At 55.6% G+C, this 14,544-nt stretch overlaps 1 protein-coding gene across 1 annotated transcript in view; it reads left to right on the top strand.

Annotated features, from left to right (window-relative positions):
- IGF2R (insulin like growth factor 2 receptor) overlaps window positions 1-14,544 on the top strand; it is a 101,399-nt gene that overhangs the window by 68,872 nt on the left and 17,983 nt on the right. The window contains exons 23-36 of the mRNA XM_043888128.1: window positions 388-558; window positions 1,309-1,452; window positions 1,536-1,711; window positions 1,964-2,051; window positions 2,520-2,735; window positions 3,475-3,605; window positions 3,851-3,948; window positions 7,229-7,365; window positions 8,465-8,655; window positions 9,738-9,864; window positions 11,019-11,138; window positions 11,402-11,658; window positions 11,944-12,162; window positions 14,281-14,430. Of these exons, the coding sequence (XP_043744063.1) occupies window positions 388-558; window positions 1,309-1,452; window positions 1,536-1,711; window positions 1,964-2,051; window positions 2,520-2,735; window positions 3,475-3,605; window positions 3,851-3,948; window positions 7,229-7,365; window positions 8,465-8,655; window positions 9,738-9,864; window positions 11,019-11,138; window positions 11,402-11,658; window positions 11,944-12,162; window positions 14,281-14,430 (2,225 nt within the window). The remainder of the gene's footprint in view (window positions 1-387; window positions 559-1,308; window positions 1,453-1,535; window positions 1,712-1,963; window positions 2,052-2,519; window positions 2,736-3,474; window positions 3,606-3,850; window positions 3,949-7,228; window positions 7,366-8,464; window positions 8,656-9,737; window positions 9,865-11,018; window positions 11,139-11,401; window positions 11,659-11,943; window positions 12,163-14,280; window positions 14,431-14,544) is intronic.

The following is a 14,544-nucleotide window of genomic DNA, read 5'->3' on the forward strand; positions in this document are numbered from 1 at the left end:
GTCAGCTCCCAGAGAGCGGTTTTCCTCTGTTTCTCTCACTCCTGTGTGTAGTAGGAACTTAGTAAATATTATTGAATAAGCCCTTGTAGGAGAGTGATGGTTTTCTAGTGTTTGGTGGATAAATGGATGTAGCACTCTCATCCTTCTTAGAATAGAAGAAATGCCAAGACACTGTGTTTATGGTGTGAACCTGCCTTACGAGGGTCACTGTCCCAGTGAGTGTGAAGTCTTCATAGCTCAGGTCCCTGGAACAGATCGGGTGCCGTGACACTGTCTTAGCAGATGGCCTGGAGGCTCATGTCTGGGCACTTTGTCCCGGTGCCCCACACGTGACTGGCCACGCTGTGGTCCCTGCTGTTTCTCAACAGTCTGGCCTTCTGTTCCCAGGGAGGGCTGACACCTTCGTCTTACGTTTCATCTGCAACGACGACGTTTACCCTGGGATGCTCAGGTTCCTGCACCAGGACATCGACTCTCGCCTGGGCATCCGGGACACGTTCTTCGAGTTTGAAACTGCGCTGGCCTGTGTGCCTTCTCCAGTAGATTGCCAAGTCACAGGTGAGACCGGCCGGAAGTGTGTGTGCGTGCATGTGAGCATATGGATGTGTGTGTGTGCCTGTGTTTTATTTTACAGGCAGCATGGCATTTGTGTTACATGTGTCCCTTGAATGACGCCTAGAGTTGTAAAACTTCTCTTGAAACGAATCTGGGTTCACAGTTTTGAGCTCTTGTTTGGGATCAGAAGCTGCTTAAGGACAGAGAAGAAAACTAGGGGGAAAACATCAAGTACACTGTTGGCGCTTCTGACTGGAGGGAGAAGAAGAGAATAAGGCTAAAGCTCTGAAAGGAGCCCCGGCTCTGAGATGGGTCCTCACTCTTCGTGGCAGCCCCCACCTCCCCAGCCATGGTGCTGTGTTGTTACAGCCTATTTGTTTGTTTTTGTTTTTGAATTAAAAGGAATTTTTAAAATCAGGAATCACTAAACTTTTTTTTAATTAAAGTTTTTTGACTTGTAAAAAAGTGTTGACTGTGCCACGTAGCATGTGGGATCTTAGTTCCCTGCCCAGGGATCGAACTCTGCATCGGGAGCTCCAAGTCTCACCCACGGGCCCTGCCCGGGAAGTGCGGTCACGGCAGTTTTGAGCTTCAGGGCTGGTGCATGTCTCTGCAGGAGATGCCTGTTGGCCTCCTGTGGGACTCATTTCTGTTACGAGTGTTGAGTTTCTGCATCCTTGGCCTGTGGGGTTGAAAGGTGGTGCCCAGGGCTGCCAGGAAGGCAGGATTCTGCAGCACTTCTGTGCGTTTCAGACTCCGCCGGGAACGAGTATGATCTCAGCGGCCTGAGCAAAGCCAGGAAGCCCTGGACTGCGGTTGACACGTTCGACGAGGGGAAAAAGAGGACCTTCTACCTAAGCGTGTGCACACCTCTTCCGTACATTCCCGGCTGCCACGGTGCGTGCCAAGCCCCGGACTCACGTTCGCCCTACCTTCCTCCCCTCCCTGCCACCTTCAACGCTGTCTCCCGGCCCTTGCAGGCGCTGCCGTGGGGTCCTGCCTGGTGACAGAAGAGAACAGCTGGAACCTGGGCAGCGTGCAGATCAGTCCTCAGGTGGGCGCCAACGGGTCCCTGACCCTCGTCTACGTCAACGGGGACAAGTGCAAGAACCAGCGTTTCTCCACCAGGATAAACCTCGAGTGTGCCCACACGACGGTGCGTGTCCTTGCAGCCTCCTTTCCGCCTCCCCCGGCCTCCAGGTCCCGTGTCTGATGCCAAACTTGCCAGAGTGTTTGGGGGTTTTAGGCTGTTGATGGGGTCAGACCAGAGTGTCCTGGTCCAGTGTGTTCCCTAAGGGCTGTCCATGTGCTTCTCTCGTGGAGGTGAAGAGCTGGGTGTCCATTCTGCTACCGTTTGACTCCCTTCTTAAGTGGACGTGCATGCACTGAGCCCTGGTTTCGGTTGCAGGGCTCCCCGACCTTCCAGCTCCAGAATGACTGTGAGTTCGTGTTTCTCTGGAGAACCGTGGAAGCCTGTCCCGTTGTGCGCGCGGAAGGTAAGACCTGGCCCCGCTCACCCACGTTGTGGAAGTGTGATGTAGGGCCTGCTCTGATAGCATCTTCGATGTGAAGCCTTGCGCGCTCTCTCGAGACGCCTGTGTATTGATTAGTGGGTGGATAGCGTCTTGTCCTTGCGTTTTCCACTCCACTCCCTTCACCCACGACATTCTCCTCCCCTGCCGGGTTGATGGGCTGTTGGAGTCTCACACTTCGGAGCATGAACGGGAGGTTTGGTTTTAAGTGGATCTTCATTCGTCCGGTGACCTAAGCTTTTCTAGAAGACTGTGAGCGGTTTGTCTTAGGCATACAAGCCAGAAGGAGAGAAGGTGGAAATGGTGTGTAAGGTCTAAGACAGTACCTAGCTGATTAAAGGTTGCAGAATTCTTGCCTGAAGGTGTGGGTGTGTGTGCGTGCGCGCGTGTGTGTGTGTGGGTCATTGCCCTTCCCCTCTCATGTTCTTGAAGGAGACTACTGCGAGGTTAGAGACCCGAGGCACGGCAACCTGTATAACCTGATACCTCTTGGTCTGAACGACACCGTCGTTCGGGCCGGCGAATACACCTACTACTTCCGGGTCTGCGGAGAGCTGTCGTCCGGCATCTGCCCGACCAGTGACAAGTCCAAGGTCATCTCATCATGCCAGGAAAAGCGGGGACCCGAGGGATTTAAAAAAGTGGCAGGTATTGTGGTTTTCTTCCTTCTCTTCTTGCAAAAGAATGGAATTCCATATTTAAGATGATATATCTTGTGTTTTAAGATCGAGAGACAGTATCTTTCTTGAAAAAGAAGTACGTCTGCCGTGTCCTGGTAAAACTGTGTTAGCAATGTCTCTGGTTTCACTTGGTTTTTGTGAAACCACCCAGGACACACACATGTCGTTAAAAAGAGTTTATTTCATTCTTTTTTAGCAACACTAGTCCTCAATTCATATTCCTTCTTTTTTATCCCAGCTTTGGGCCCCACTGGACTGCTGGTGGGTGCTCTGGGGTGGTACTTTGTGGAACAGAGACAAAGGGCATGTGTCTGGTGCAGGGCTGGGCCGTGAAGCTGGTAGGGCAGGCTGTCGGTCCTCACGCGCTCTCAGCAGCTGGGCAGGTAGTGATGCATTTATGAATTTTTAAAAAATCATGAAGTAGCTGACAGGGTGAGTCCATGGGCCTCCCCGCGGAACCAGCATCCTCTGAGCTCATCGGGTCGAGGAGTGTCTGCGTGTCATCGACCTGTCGGTCTGTGGTCTGTGTGTCTGTTGGTCTGAAGGTCACGGCCTGGGGCGAGAGGAGGCCTGGTTCAAGGAGCCGGTGGGCCAGGCGTGCTCGGTCTTATCGGGGTTTGTTCAGGGCCTGTGATGGGCCGCGTCTGTGCTGACCAGCCGGGGGCTTCCTGAGCCCATCCCCGTTTCCCCGGCTACTTCTCCGGCAGGTCTCTTTACCCAGAAGCTGACCTACGAGAACGGGGTGCTGAAGATGAACTACACGGGGGGCGACAGCTGCCACAAGGTGTACCAGCGTTCCACCACCATCTTTTTCTACTGCGACCGCAGCACGCAGGCGGTGAGTGTGTGCAGGGTGGGGACCTCACCCTGGCTTCGTCTTTCATAAAGCGAGCCTGCTCTTAACGTCTCGTGCAACCTCCTGGTTAAACCTAGTTCACGCGTGTGATTTACAGACACGGTGTTCAAAACCTCAATCAGTTTTGTCTCGAGCTTAACGAGCAGGTCTGTCCCTTCCTCTGTGCATCCTCAAAGCACCAGCCACCCAGGGTTTCCCGTTTAACTTGCTCGTCTCTGCCCTTGCAGCCCGTGTTTCTCCAGGAGACTTCCGATTGCTCCTACTTGTTTGAGTGGCGCACGCAGTATGCCTGCCCTCCCTTCGACCTGACCGAGTGTTCGTTCAAGTAAGTCGATGGGGCGTTGACTCTCGGGGGGCAGTCAGGTTTACACAGTAATATTTTGCTTTAATAGTTAGGGGCCAGTGGGGATAGGGAATTAGATTAGGTGAGCACTCTAGGCTTTAGTTCCTGCATATTAAACTCTCGGATCACTCTTGGCTTCGTTAGGTCTGTTGCTTCTTGGGTTTCAGGTCCTTTGTTTTGTATTCTTTTTGTTTGTTTTGTTGGAGTGTATCCTTCTGTACTCTGGAGAGATTGGGTAGCAGAGAACCCATGCATTGTCTGAAAATGCCACTGACATGCTGTCAGATCTGATTAGCTGCAGTGAGGATTACAACAGAGTCAAATTAGTTTTCCTTCAGTTTTGAAGGCCTTGTCCCATTTCCGACAAGAACCATGCACGTTTGGTGAAAAAGTTTATTGCTCATCTTCTGTGAGTTTTTACTCCATTCTGGAATATTTTCTGAACTTTAAAAAAATTATCCTTTGGAAAGTTATATTTTAAATTTCACTTAAGTCCTTCTAGTTATCTCTGAGGATACGAATTCTAATTTTTGTTTTCTTTTTAAAAAATCTTATCATGCTTTCCCTGAATTATAATCCATTTTCTTTTAACGGTTGCCTTACACGTGTGTTTTTGATTTAACAGGAAGCTAAAGTTGCCCCATAGCTCTGCTCACCCCTCCAACCTTGAAATAATGTAGACTGTTTTAGCGCCAAACACACTCTCCCAGACTCCACAGGATTGTGGTCTAGTGTTTTACTCTGACTTATTTTTTTCCTTCTCACATAAGTTGTAAGTTGTGGTTTTAAAAAATACTCATTGGTTGTTTGACTGTATAAATTTTTTCCTTTGGAAAGGAAAAGAAATCTCTCTGTTTCTGTGGCTTACTCTTCCTTTTTGCACTGTACCCTTTCCTTTTGACCTGATTTTCATTCTCTAAGTACTCTGTTTAGTATAACGCTACACAGCGCGCTGGTTTGCAGATTGCTTGCTTCTGGTCTCTGTTGGGGTAAGCACTTTGCGCCAGGATGTCCCACTTGGGATTAGGAAGGAACCAGCGCGTCTTCCGAAGCTGGCTCCTCAGGCTGTTGGAGCTGGTCCTGGGGTCCAAGCCACACCGTAACACTGCCTGGCGGTCCTGTACCAGCAGGGAGTGTGTGGAGGTGATCTTGGCCTTCATGTGAAAAGGCTCAGTTTTATCACCACTCACTTGGTACAGAAGTCCAGGTGAATCCTTCTGTGTGTGTGCACCAGCCCTTGGGAGGTGATCCATCTAGGGTCGCTGTTGGAGAACCTGGCCTTGCAGTCTTAGTTTCATTCCTAGGTGGATAACCTGCTTTTTCTGTATATGTTCCCGTGGGTTTGTTCTATGGCCTCAGTCTGTTTTGCTTACACATGGCTTTGTTATTTATGTTGCTTGAAAGGTGGTGCTTTTTAAAACTGAAGATGTATGCCTGTTATTCAGTAAGGAATATTTTCAGTGACTGTATTTTTGAAGGTTGCCTCTAACCTATTCTGTGTCTTTTGTTCTGGGCCCTTTATTAATCATATCTTACACTTTGCCTATTGTATGCACCGTATATTTTAAATGTCTTTTTTATCTGTTTCTGTACAGCATTTTGTTTCCTTAGATCTATTTCCAATTAACTGGTTCTCTTATCAGCTGATTCAATTTGCTCTTCTGTTTGTTGTCTTTTTAATTTTCACGACTGTAGTTTTCACAACGGAGTTCCGTTTGGTACTCTTTCTCATTTCTTCCTCCATTTCATCATTTCTTCCCTCCACTCCACCCCCTTCTTTTAGTTTCAGTTTCTTCTTTTAGGTCTGTAACCATTTACAGTAAATCTCTATCAGATGGTCCATTCTATGAAGTTCTCGAGGATCAGCTTCTGCACATGTCTGTGTCTCCCACAGATGCCGATATTAACGCCAGCCCCATCCTTTCACTCTCATCCCATTAATGGTCCCTCAGCTTTCAAAGTACCTAGAGTTCTGTCTTCCTGAGGCAGCACCCACCCTGGTTTAGACCGTGCCCATTTCCCCCTGCGTGGGTGCAGCGGTCCTCAGTGATCCCCTGGCCGCGGTGGACTGGCCCTGCACAGGGCTGGGAGGTCGTATTAGACAAGATCAGGAGTGTTTAGAGTGGTATGTCCGTAGGCCAGAGTGGTCCTGGGAGATTGTGAGTCAGCCCAGGCCGACCTTGTCACGACCCCGTGATGCGATGAAGCCCCGTGTTGTTTGGAGCTACCAGCTGAAGTCATCTGGTGGGCTGGGACACCCCCCGCCGTGATGCCAGCCTCAGCCCCCGCTGTGCCACGCTCTGGTCTGCCCTGTCCGTCCACACGGGGCCCCGAGTTTTCCTGTGGACACCCTGGCGTTCTGTGCCCCCGGCCGCTGGTTCCCACTGCTCCCTCCGCCCGTTCCCTGTGGGGCGGGCCCTTCCGCATCATCCCGAGCTTATTCAGAGATGGTCTTCTCTGGCCACTGTCTAAAAATCTCACTTTCTCTTTCCCCTTCCAAACTTCGTATTCCCTTTCCTGCCTTATTTTTTCTCTGCACATTGATTACTGTCTGTTATATTGTGCATTAAAAAAAAGAAAATTACCTGTGGCCTCTCCAGACTTCTTAGGATGGGCGATTTTTATCCATTTCCATCAACACACCACCACCCCCCATGGCATGTCGTCTTTGAACGAATGGCTGACTCTGGTCTCCTCGGGTGAAGTGGTGCCTCTGGTCGTCCTGTGTCTCCACCTGACTTGGGCCCGGTGGGCAGACTGTCTGTCTCCACCTTGACTCTGCGCCTGGTGGAGCGCTGCCTCTCGGTGCCTGGCCCTGCCTGGGGTTCCTGCAAGAAGTGAGCCTTCCCCCGAGGAGGTCAGCGCCAGCCCAGTTTACTTGGGGGACCGCTGGGGGCCTCCGGCTTGGACAGCAGGTGGCTGGGCCAGGATGCCCTGGGCGCTGCGTGTCTCAGCCGTCCGTGTACCCCTGTCTCCTCAGCGCCCTGAGCAGGGCGAGCGCTTACACTTTACTTTTTTGTTGTTGTTGAATCTGTAATTTCGTTGCACCAAGACTTGGCGTTTCCTGAGCTCAGGCTGTGTCATTGCTGATTCCGCCTGGAGCTGGGAGACCCCAGGGGTCAAGTCCAGTCTCTGGTAGGGTCTGGTGCCCCTGGGTGTCAGGAGTACACTCCGCTTGTGCACTGAGTCTTTCCAGCCGGGGCACTCGAGACCGCGTCAGAATCTGGCTGAACCTCACCTGGTGCTTTTTCTTTCCCCTCAGAAACCAGGATGGGAACACCTACGACCTCTCGTCCCTGTCGAGGTACAGCGACAACTGGGAGGCCATCACGGGCACGGGGTCCACCGAGCACTATCTCATCAACGTGTGCAAGTCCCTGTCCCCGCAGGCCGGCTCAGGTGAGGGGGGCTCGGGGGCTTGTGGCTCGTAGAGAGTTTGTTGGGGGAGAGAGGGAGTCAGGATGAATCCTTCGAAGGCACGTCACTCTCTGACATGGGAGTCGGGACACATTAGCCAGGAAGTGAAAGGAGGAATTATTTGAGGGTCCTGATGACCAGGCCCTGGTGGGTCCAGGGTGAATCAGTGCTGAAGGCATGCTGGGAGCATTTGGACCTGTTTCAAGTGTCAAGAGACGGAGGTTGGGGGAGGTAATCATGGTGGCAGGTGGTTCTCAGCCAGGACAGGAGATTGGAAGGCAGGGAATGGCCATGTGGGCACACACCCTCTGTATTTACTGAGAATAAAGCAGGTGGGGGTCCTGGTACGATGCACCCAGATCCTTGGTGCCAGTGATGAGGCGAGAGCTGGTTGGACGCAGGGAACCAGGAGCAGCAACCTGGAGAGACCCCTGATGCCACCCCCGGCCTGCTGGGATCCTGAAGACGGAGCTTGTTCTGTCTCCTTGGGGTTTTATGCAGCCCCACTCACATCTTGTCTGGCTCAACTCAAAGGGGGCGCTATTGTTTTTTTGTATTTTTTAGTGTTTTTCTCCACTGCATGGTATGTGGACGTGGCCACATTCCCTTTGCTTTGTGTGCTGGCCAGCCTGGTGACCCCACACTCAGTCCACGAAGTGGGGCCTGTTCTTTCCCCGGGGCAGGTGGCTCAGACATATCCAAGATTGGGAAGTCGGCGCAGTTCTTGGTGACTTCTGAAATAAAGATAGCACATGAACATAGGTCATTTACAATGTCCCGTGGGCTCAGTCTGGGTATTCTCAGCTTCACCCTGTTTGGGGGTCAGAAAAATTGAGGCCTTCCTGCCTTGAATTCTCCTGACACTCTGTGCCTACCCGCCCAGTCCATCTGCAAAAAAATAATGTTTCATGTCACGAGAGCTCGTGGCGTCATCGGCATCTCACTTAAACGATGGGAGTCACTGGTATTTTGGCGTGATTGTTAGAGTCAAATGTGTTGCGTGCCGGACATTAGTGCCTCGTGAGTCCTAGTCTGGAAAGCGGCGGACGGTCGCTCTTCATCGTCTCTGCTTGTGCTGCAGAGCCGTGCCCTCCGGAGGCGGCCGTGTGTCTGCTGGGCGGCCCCAAGCCCGTGAACCTGGGCAGGGTGCGGGACAGTCCTCAATGGAGCCAGGGCTTGACCATCCTGAAGTACGTCGACGGCGACTTGTGTCCAGACCAGATTCGGAAGAAGTCAACCACCATCCGCTTCACGTGCAGCGAGAGCCACGTGGTGAGTGACCCCGCTGTGCCCACCCCAGCGGGTCCTGCCTGAGTCGGCAGGGCTGACGTCTCACTTCTTTGGGGTGCGTGGTGAAGCACGCAGGGCGACCCGGCCTAACGGGGCACAGGCAGTGCGGCCTCGGGCTTCTGGTCCCGGGTGCCCGCCCTGGCAATTCAGCTTCCAGAGTTAGGGGCTTCCCTGGTGGCTTAGAGGCTGAGTATCTGCCTGCAGTGTGGGAGCTGCAGGTTCAGTCCCGGGACTGTCCCCTGGAGGAGGGCATGGCTACCCACTCCAGTATTCTCGCCCGGAGAATCACATGGACAGAGGAGCCTGGCGGGCTACAGTCCATGGGGTTGCAAAGAGTCAGATACGACTGTGTGACTGAGTCGTCGTCATCATCATTATCAAAGTCTGACTCAGCCCCCTGGAGGCTGGAGAGAGAACTGCTGTTTGCCAGCCTGCCCTTCATCTTCCGGGATAAAAACGGCAGGTCAGGCAGACCCAGTTCCAAGCCAGCTCTTGAGCTTCCTCAGCAGGACAGCTGAGGGGCCTCTGGGGTCTCTGCTCATGGGTGCCCGGAGATGGGTTATCTGGGGAGAAGGGTCCTGCTGCCCCAGTCTGGCCCGAGCCGCATGGATGAGGCGCGTCTGAACTGCGAGGAGTCTCCTTGTCCAAGCGGTGCAGGGATCCGTCAGTTCCCAGCTATCGCTAGTCCTCCTGGCGGCGCTTCCCCTTTTATCCACTGTAACAGATTTCAGTTCCAGTTTGCAGAACATGACGGCGGGTTTCCTCATTCATGACTCATGGTGGCCCTCTGCTCATCCTTCGCCCGCCCCGTCTCACTGTAGGAACACGCCCCTGGCCCCCGCGTGGATCTCAGGCTGCGTCTCCTCCCGTGTGTGTCAGGCCCCGGGGGTGTCTTGGGAGCAGACCCTGGCCCCTTGCCTTTTCTGAACCTGCCCCCATCCCACAAAGACGCCGGGACGGACGAGTCACAGGCGGCGCAGGGGAGCTCCTGTTGACAGGGAGTCGGTGCTGTCCCCACGTCCCCCCTGCGGCCCGTCCACAGCCGTCTTTGTGCTCGTTTCTAGAACTCCAGGCCCATGTTCATCAGCGCGGTGGAGGACTGCGAGTACACCTTCTCCTGGCCCACAGCCGCCGCCTGCCCGGTGCAGAGCAACGTGCATGACGACTGCCAGGTCACCAACCCCGCCACGGGTGAGTGAGGGGCCCCGCCCGGCAGTGAGGGCCCCCGCCTCCCCCCGCCCTGCCCCTGCAGTGAGGGACCCCGCTGGTCTCCCCCGCCCCGCCCCTGCAGTGAGGGGCGCCCCGCCCCTGCAGTGAGAGACCCCACTGGTCTCCCCCGCCCCGCCCCTGCAGTGAGAGACCCCACTGGTCTCCCCCGCCCTGCCCCTGCAGTGAGGGACCCCGCCTCCCCCCGCCCTGCCCCTGCAGTGAGGGACCCCGCTGGTCTCCCCCCACCCCGCCCCTGCAGTGAGGGCCCCCGCCTCCCCCCACCCGTCCCCAGCAGTGAGAGACCCCACTGGTCTCCCCCGCCCCGCCCCGCCCCAGCAGTGAGGGACCCCACTGGTCTCCCCCCGCCCTGCCCCTGCAGTGAGGGACCCCGCCTCCCCCCGCCCTGCCCCTGCAGTGAGGGCCCCCGCCTCCCCCCCGCCCCGCACCAGCAGTGAGGGACCCCACTGGTCTCCCCCGCCCCGCCCCTGCAGTGAGGGACCCCACTGGTCTCCCCCCACCCCGCCCCTGCAGTGAGGGGCAGCCCGCCTCCCCCTGCCCTGCCCCAGCAGTGAGGGGCCCCGCCCACCCCCGCATGATGAGAGGCCCCGGGTGAGGTTGAGGAGTAGGCAGTGTCCTGTCCGGAGGGTGCACGTTGGGGTTTTCTGCCGGTTCTGCAGGCTGCTGTTGACTCAGGAGTCTCCTTCAGTGGAGGCGACAGCCCATCCCCTGAGACCTGTGCTCCCACTGCCCCTGTTTCTGGGGCCGTCAGTCCCTAGCTCTTGGCTCGCGGAGCCGGAGTCGGCCTCCTGTTCCCTTTCCGGGTTAATGTCGGGGGCGGGGGGGCACCCAGGGAACTGCTGGGTCTCAGCGCTGGGGACCTGGGAGGCTGCAGCCTGAAGTGCCGTCAGGGCCTCCCCAACCTCCCCCCACCCCGAATCACAGGCTGCTGAGGCCCAGCCCCAGGAGGACACCCCCCCCCCCACCCCAATACTCTCTAGCGGGTCAGGAAGGTTCTCAGGGCTGAGCCGGTGAAAGGGGCGGATTCATCACGAGGAGTCCGGGGCCACATGGCCCGAGGGATCTGTGTCTGAGCACACAGGTGAGGGGTCACTGTGTGCCCCCCGCACCCTGTGCAGGACACTTGTTTGACCTGAGCTCTCTGAGCGGCCGGGCCGGCTTCACCGCTGCCTACAGTGAGAAGGGGCTGGTCTTCCTCAGCGTGTGCGGGGACAACGAGAACTGCGCCCCCGGCGTGGGTGAGTGTGGCCTGCCCTCCACGCTCCCCTCCGGCGAAGAGATAAGATGCCTTCATCCGCAGCAACCCTCTTGGGGTCGGGGTGGGGGCCGTGAGGGGGTGATTTGTAACCATGGGGTGAAGTATTAGACGTGTAGCATTTGCTGAAATTGCACAGCACCCCCAGCAGTGCCAGCTGTGGATTGCAGGAAGTTTGTTGTCAGGAGGCGAGTGCTTTGAGTCCCTGACTGTGTGTCCTTCCCACCGGCTCTGTGCCGGGGACAGGGGCCTGCTTCGGGCAGACCCGGATCAGCGTGGGCAAGGCGAGCAAGCGGCTGACCTACGTGGACCAGGTCTTACAGCTGGTGTATGACGGCGGCTCCCCTTGCCCCTCCAAGACCGGCCAGAGCTACAAGAGCGTCTTCAGCTTTGTGTGCAGGCCTGAGGTGGGGCCCACCAACAGGCCCATGCTGATCTCCCTGGACAAGCGCACATGCACGCTCTTCTTCTCCTGGCACACGCCTCTGGCCTGCGAGCAGACGGTGAGTCCGGGGCGGCCCGGCCAGCCCAGCCCAGGGGGCGTCCGCTCCTCCCGTGGGTCCCTGGGTGCCCCCGCCCATTTCTCTTCCACTCCTGAGGCCCCGATAATGTTTGGATCAGAATGCCTGGTGCTAAATAAAGCAAAGCACATTGGGGGGGGGCGGGGCGTTGATCCACTTTTAGCGCGTTTACCGTTCAGCCTAAACCCTTGCAGTGACCGCGTGGTCGGTGGTCAGGAGCTCAGGTGTTGTAGATGCCAACGTAGAGGTGTGTTTCCCATCTGATAGACCGAGTGCTCCGTGAGGAACGGCAGCTCCCTCATCGACCTGTCCCCACTCATCCACCGCACCGGGGGTTACGAAGCCTACGACGAGAGTGAGGACGACCGCTCTGACACCGGCCCCGACTTCTACATCAACATCTGCCAGCCGCTCAACCCCATGCACGGAGTGCCCTGCCCCGCCGGCGCCGCCGTGTGCAAAGTCCCCGTGGACGGGCCCCCGATAGTGAGTATGGGCCTGAGGGCAGAGCCCGTCCCGCAGGGTGTTTCAGCGGCCCCCTGCGCGTCGCATGTCTTGCTGTCGGTGGAGAGTCTTCAGGGGAAGTGAGCTGGGTACTCTGTGAGTCTGGGTCCGCCAGGGGAAGAGGAACACGAGGGTTTGTACATTGAGCTGTCGCTCGTTGTGATCTAAGTCATGGAAGAAAATGTGAACACACATGCGGAGATAGGTTAGTCTCCAAAGATGTTGACGGAGCTTGGTGTCTTTGCTGAAGTGCAGGTCTTGAGTCATTAAAAGCTTGTGAAATACAAGCAGGTTCTTTGGTAAATGAGTTTATAATTAAGGGCGTAAGCCAGTTGGCTAATAACTAAGCATTCTGCCTTGAAAGCTTTGGTGTTTGTGCTAGCATTTCCCAGTGTAGGCTTGGGTCTCTGCAAACATTGCCTTCACGAGATGTTCGTGTGTTGTCCAGTTCTCAGCGTGTGTTATTTGGAATGAAATGCACCCCAGGAGCGGTCTGTTTCTCCCTTGGTTTAACAGTGCGTCCTGTCCCGAGGTACTAGATGTCCTCGTCATGGATGGATGTTACCGGTGGTGTGGGTGGGGAGAGACGTGGGCCGTGGCAGGGGACGTTGGCCGCGATGTGAGCTTGACCAGAGCGTGGCCGTGTGACAAGCGCAGGGCCTGGACAGTTGGTGTCGGCAGGAAGTGCTTGCGGTCAGCCTTCCTGGCAGCGGCCGGGGCTGTCTTCTCCCGCCTGGCTCCCTTCTTCCAGATTTAAAAATAAGAGAGGAAGTTCCCTGACCAGAGAGGGTGGTGTGTCAGCGTGGCCCCAGCGTGATGAACAGAGCACGTTGTGTGGCATCATTCACACACTCCTCTCTCACACACTCATCTTAAACACACACATACACACTCATCCCACACACACCACACACAGTCACCTCTCACACACACACTCATCTCACACACACCACACATATACTCATTTCTTACCCTTACCTCTCACACACCACACACACACACTCATCTCAAACACACACACACTCATCTCTCACACACACACACTCCTCTCTCACACACACTCATCTCTCACACACTTAACACGCACACTCATCACACACACCCATCTCACACACTTATCACACACACACATTCATCTCACATATGCACTCATCTCACATACATGCTCATCTCACACACACTTACCACATACACACACTCATCGCACACACACATTGTACTCAGTCTCACACACACCACACACACAGTCGTCTCACACATGCACTCATCTCACATGCGCACTCATCTCACACACACACTCATCTCTCACACACACACACATACATACACACCATTCCTGGCCAATCACATTTCTCTCATTTGTGTGTCTATTTCCTCAAAAACCTTGGCTGAGCAGCCGGTGTGTGCTGGGGGCCGAGCGAAGCCGCAGGAGGTGGTGGGAGTGTGTGAGTGTGTGCCCCGTGTCCCCCCCCCCCCCCCCCGCCCCGAGGACACGCCTCAGGCGCTGCTGAGGAGACGGGGCAGCCGTGTGGGTTCCTGCCTCCTGCTGGCAGGTGAGGGGACTGAGCAGCCTTCCGGGTGTGACCTGAGACTCCTGTTGCCTTGAATCTTCGAAAATGGACCCTTGGTGATAAATCTGTCCCTTAGTTAAGTGTCAGTCACTCAGTGGTGTCCGACTCTGCCACCCCATGGACTGTAGCCCACCAGGCTTCTCTGTCCATGGGATTCTCCAGGTAAGAGTACTGGAGTGGGGCGCCATGCCCTCCTCTGGGGATCTCCCCGACCCAGGGCTCGAACCCAGGTCTCCTGCACTCAGGCAGGTTCTTCACCGGGGACACCCAGCCCTGAGGAGGGGCTCAGCCACTGTTGCTCATGTAACCCGTCCCCACACTGGGCGTCGCCCTGCAAAGTGAGGTTTCTTTCTGTGTGCCTTACTGTCAGGACTTTGCAGGCGAGCTGCTGGTAACACGGTTTCTTCAGGTGCTGCTTGCCTTCAAAACTGAGGACGTGCAATTTCTGTAACTTCTCTGTCAGCCCTTATTCCTCTAACCTGGCGAGTGATTACCTTCCTGAAACATCGTCTGCTTTCTCTTTGTTCAGGATATTGGCCGCGTGGCAGGACCTCCGATCCTCAATCCCATAGCCAACGAAGTTTACTTGAACTTTGAAAGCAGCACGCCTTGCTTGGCGGATCGGCATTTCAACTACACCTCGTTGATCGCGTTTCACTGTAAGCGGGGCGTGAGCATGGTAAGTGAGCACTGGTGTGTACAAGGTGGGAGCTGGTGTGCGGGTCGGCCAGCCAGAGCCGGAGACCCACGAAGCACTGTGCCCGTGCTTACAGCGCCTACCTTGCGCTGTGTG

This window comes from Cervus elaphus, chromosome 26 (genome assembly GCF_910594005.1).
Source record: "Cervus elaphus chromosome 26, mCerEla1.1, whole genome shotgun sequence".
NCBI classification, from domain to species: domain Eukaryota; kingdom Metazoa; phylum Chordata; class Mammalia; order Artiodactyla; family Cervidae; genus Cervus; species Cervus elaphus.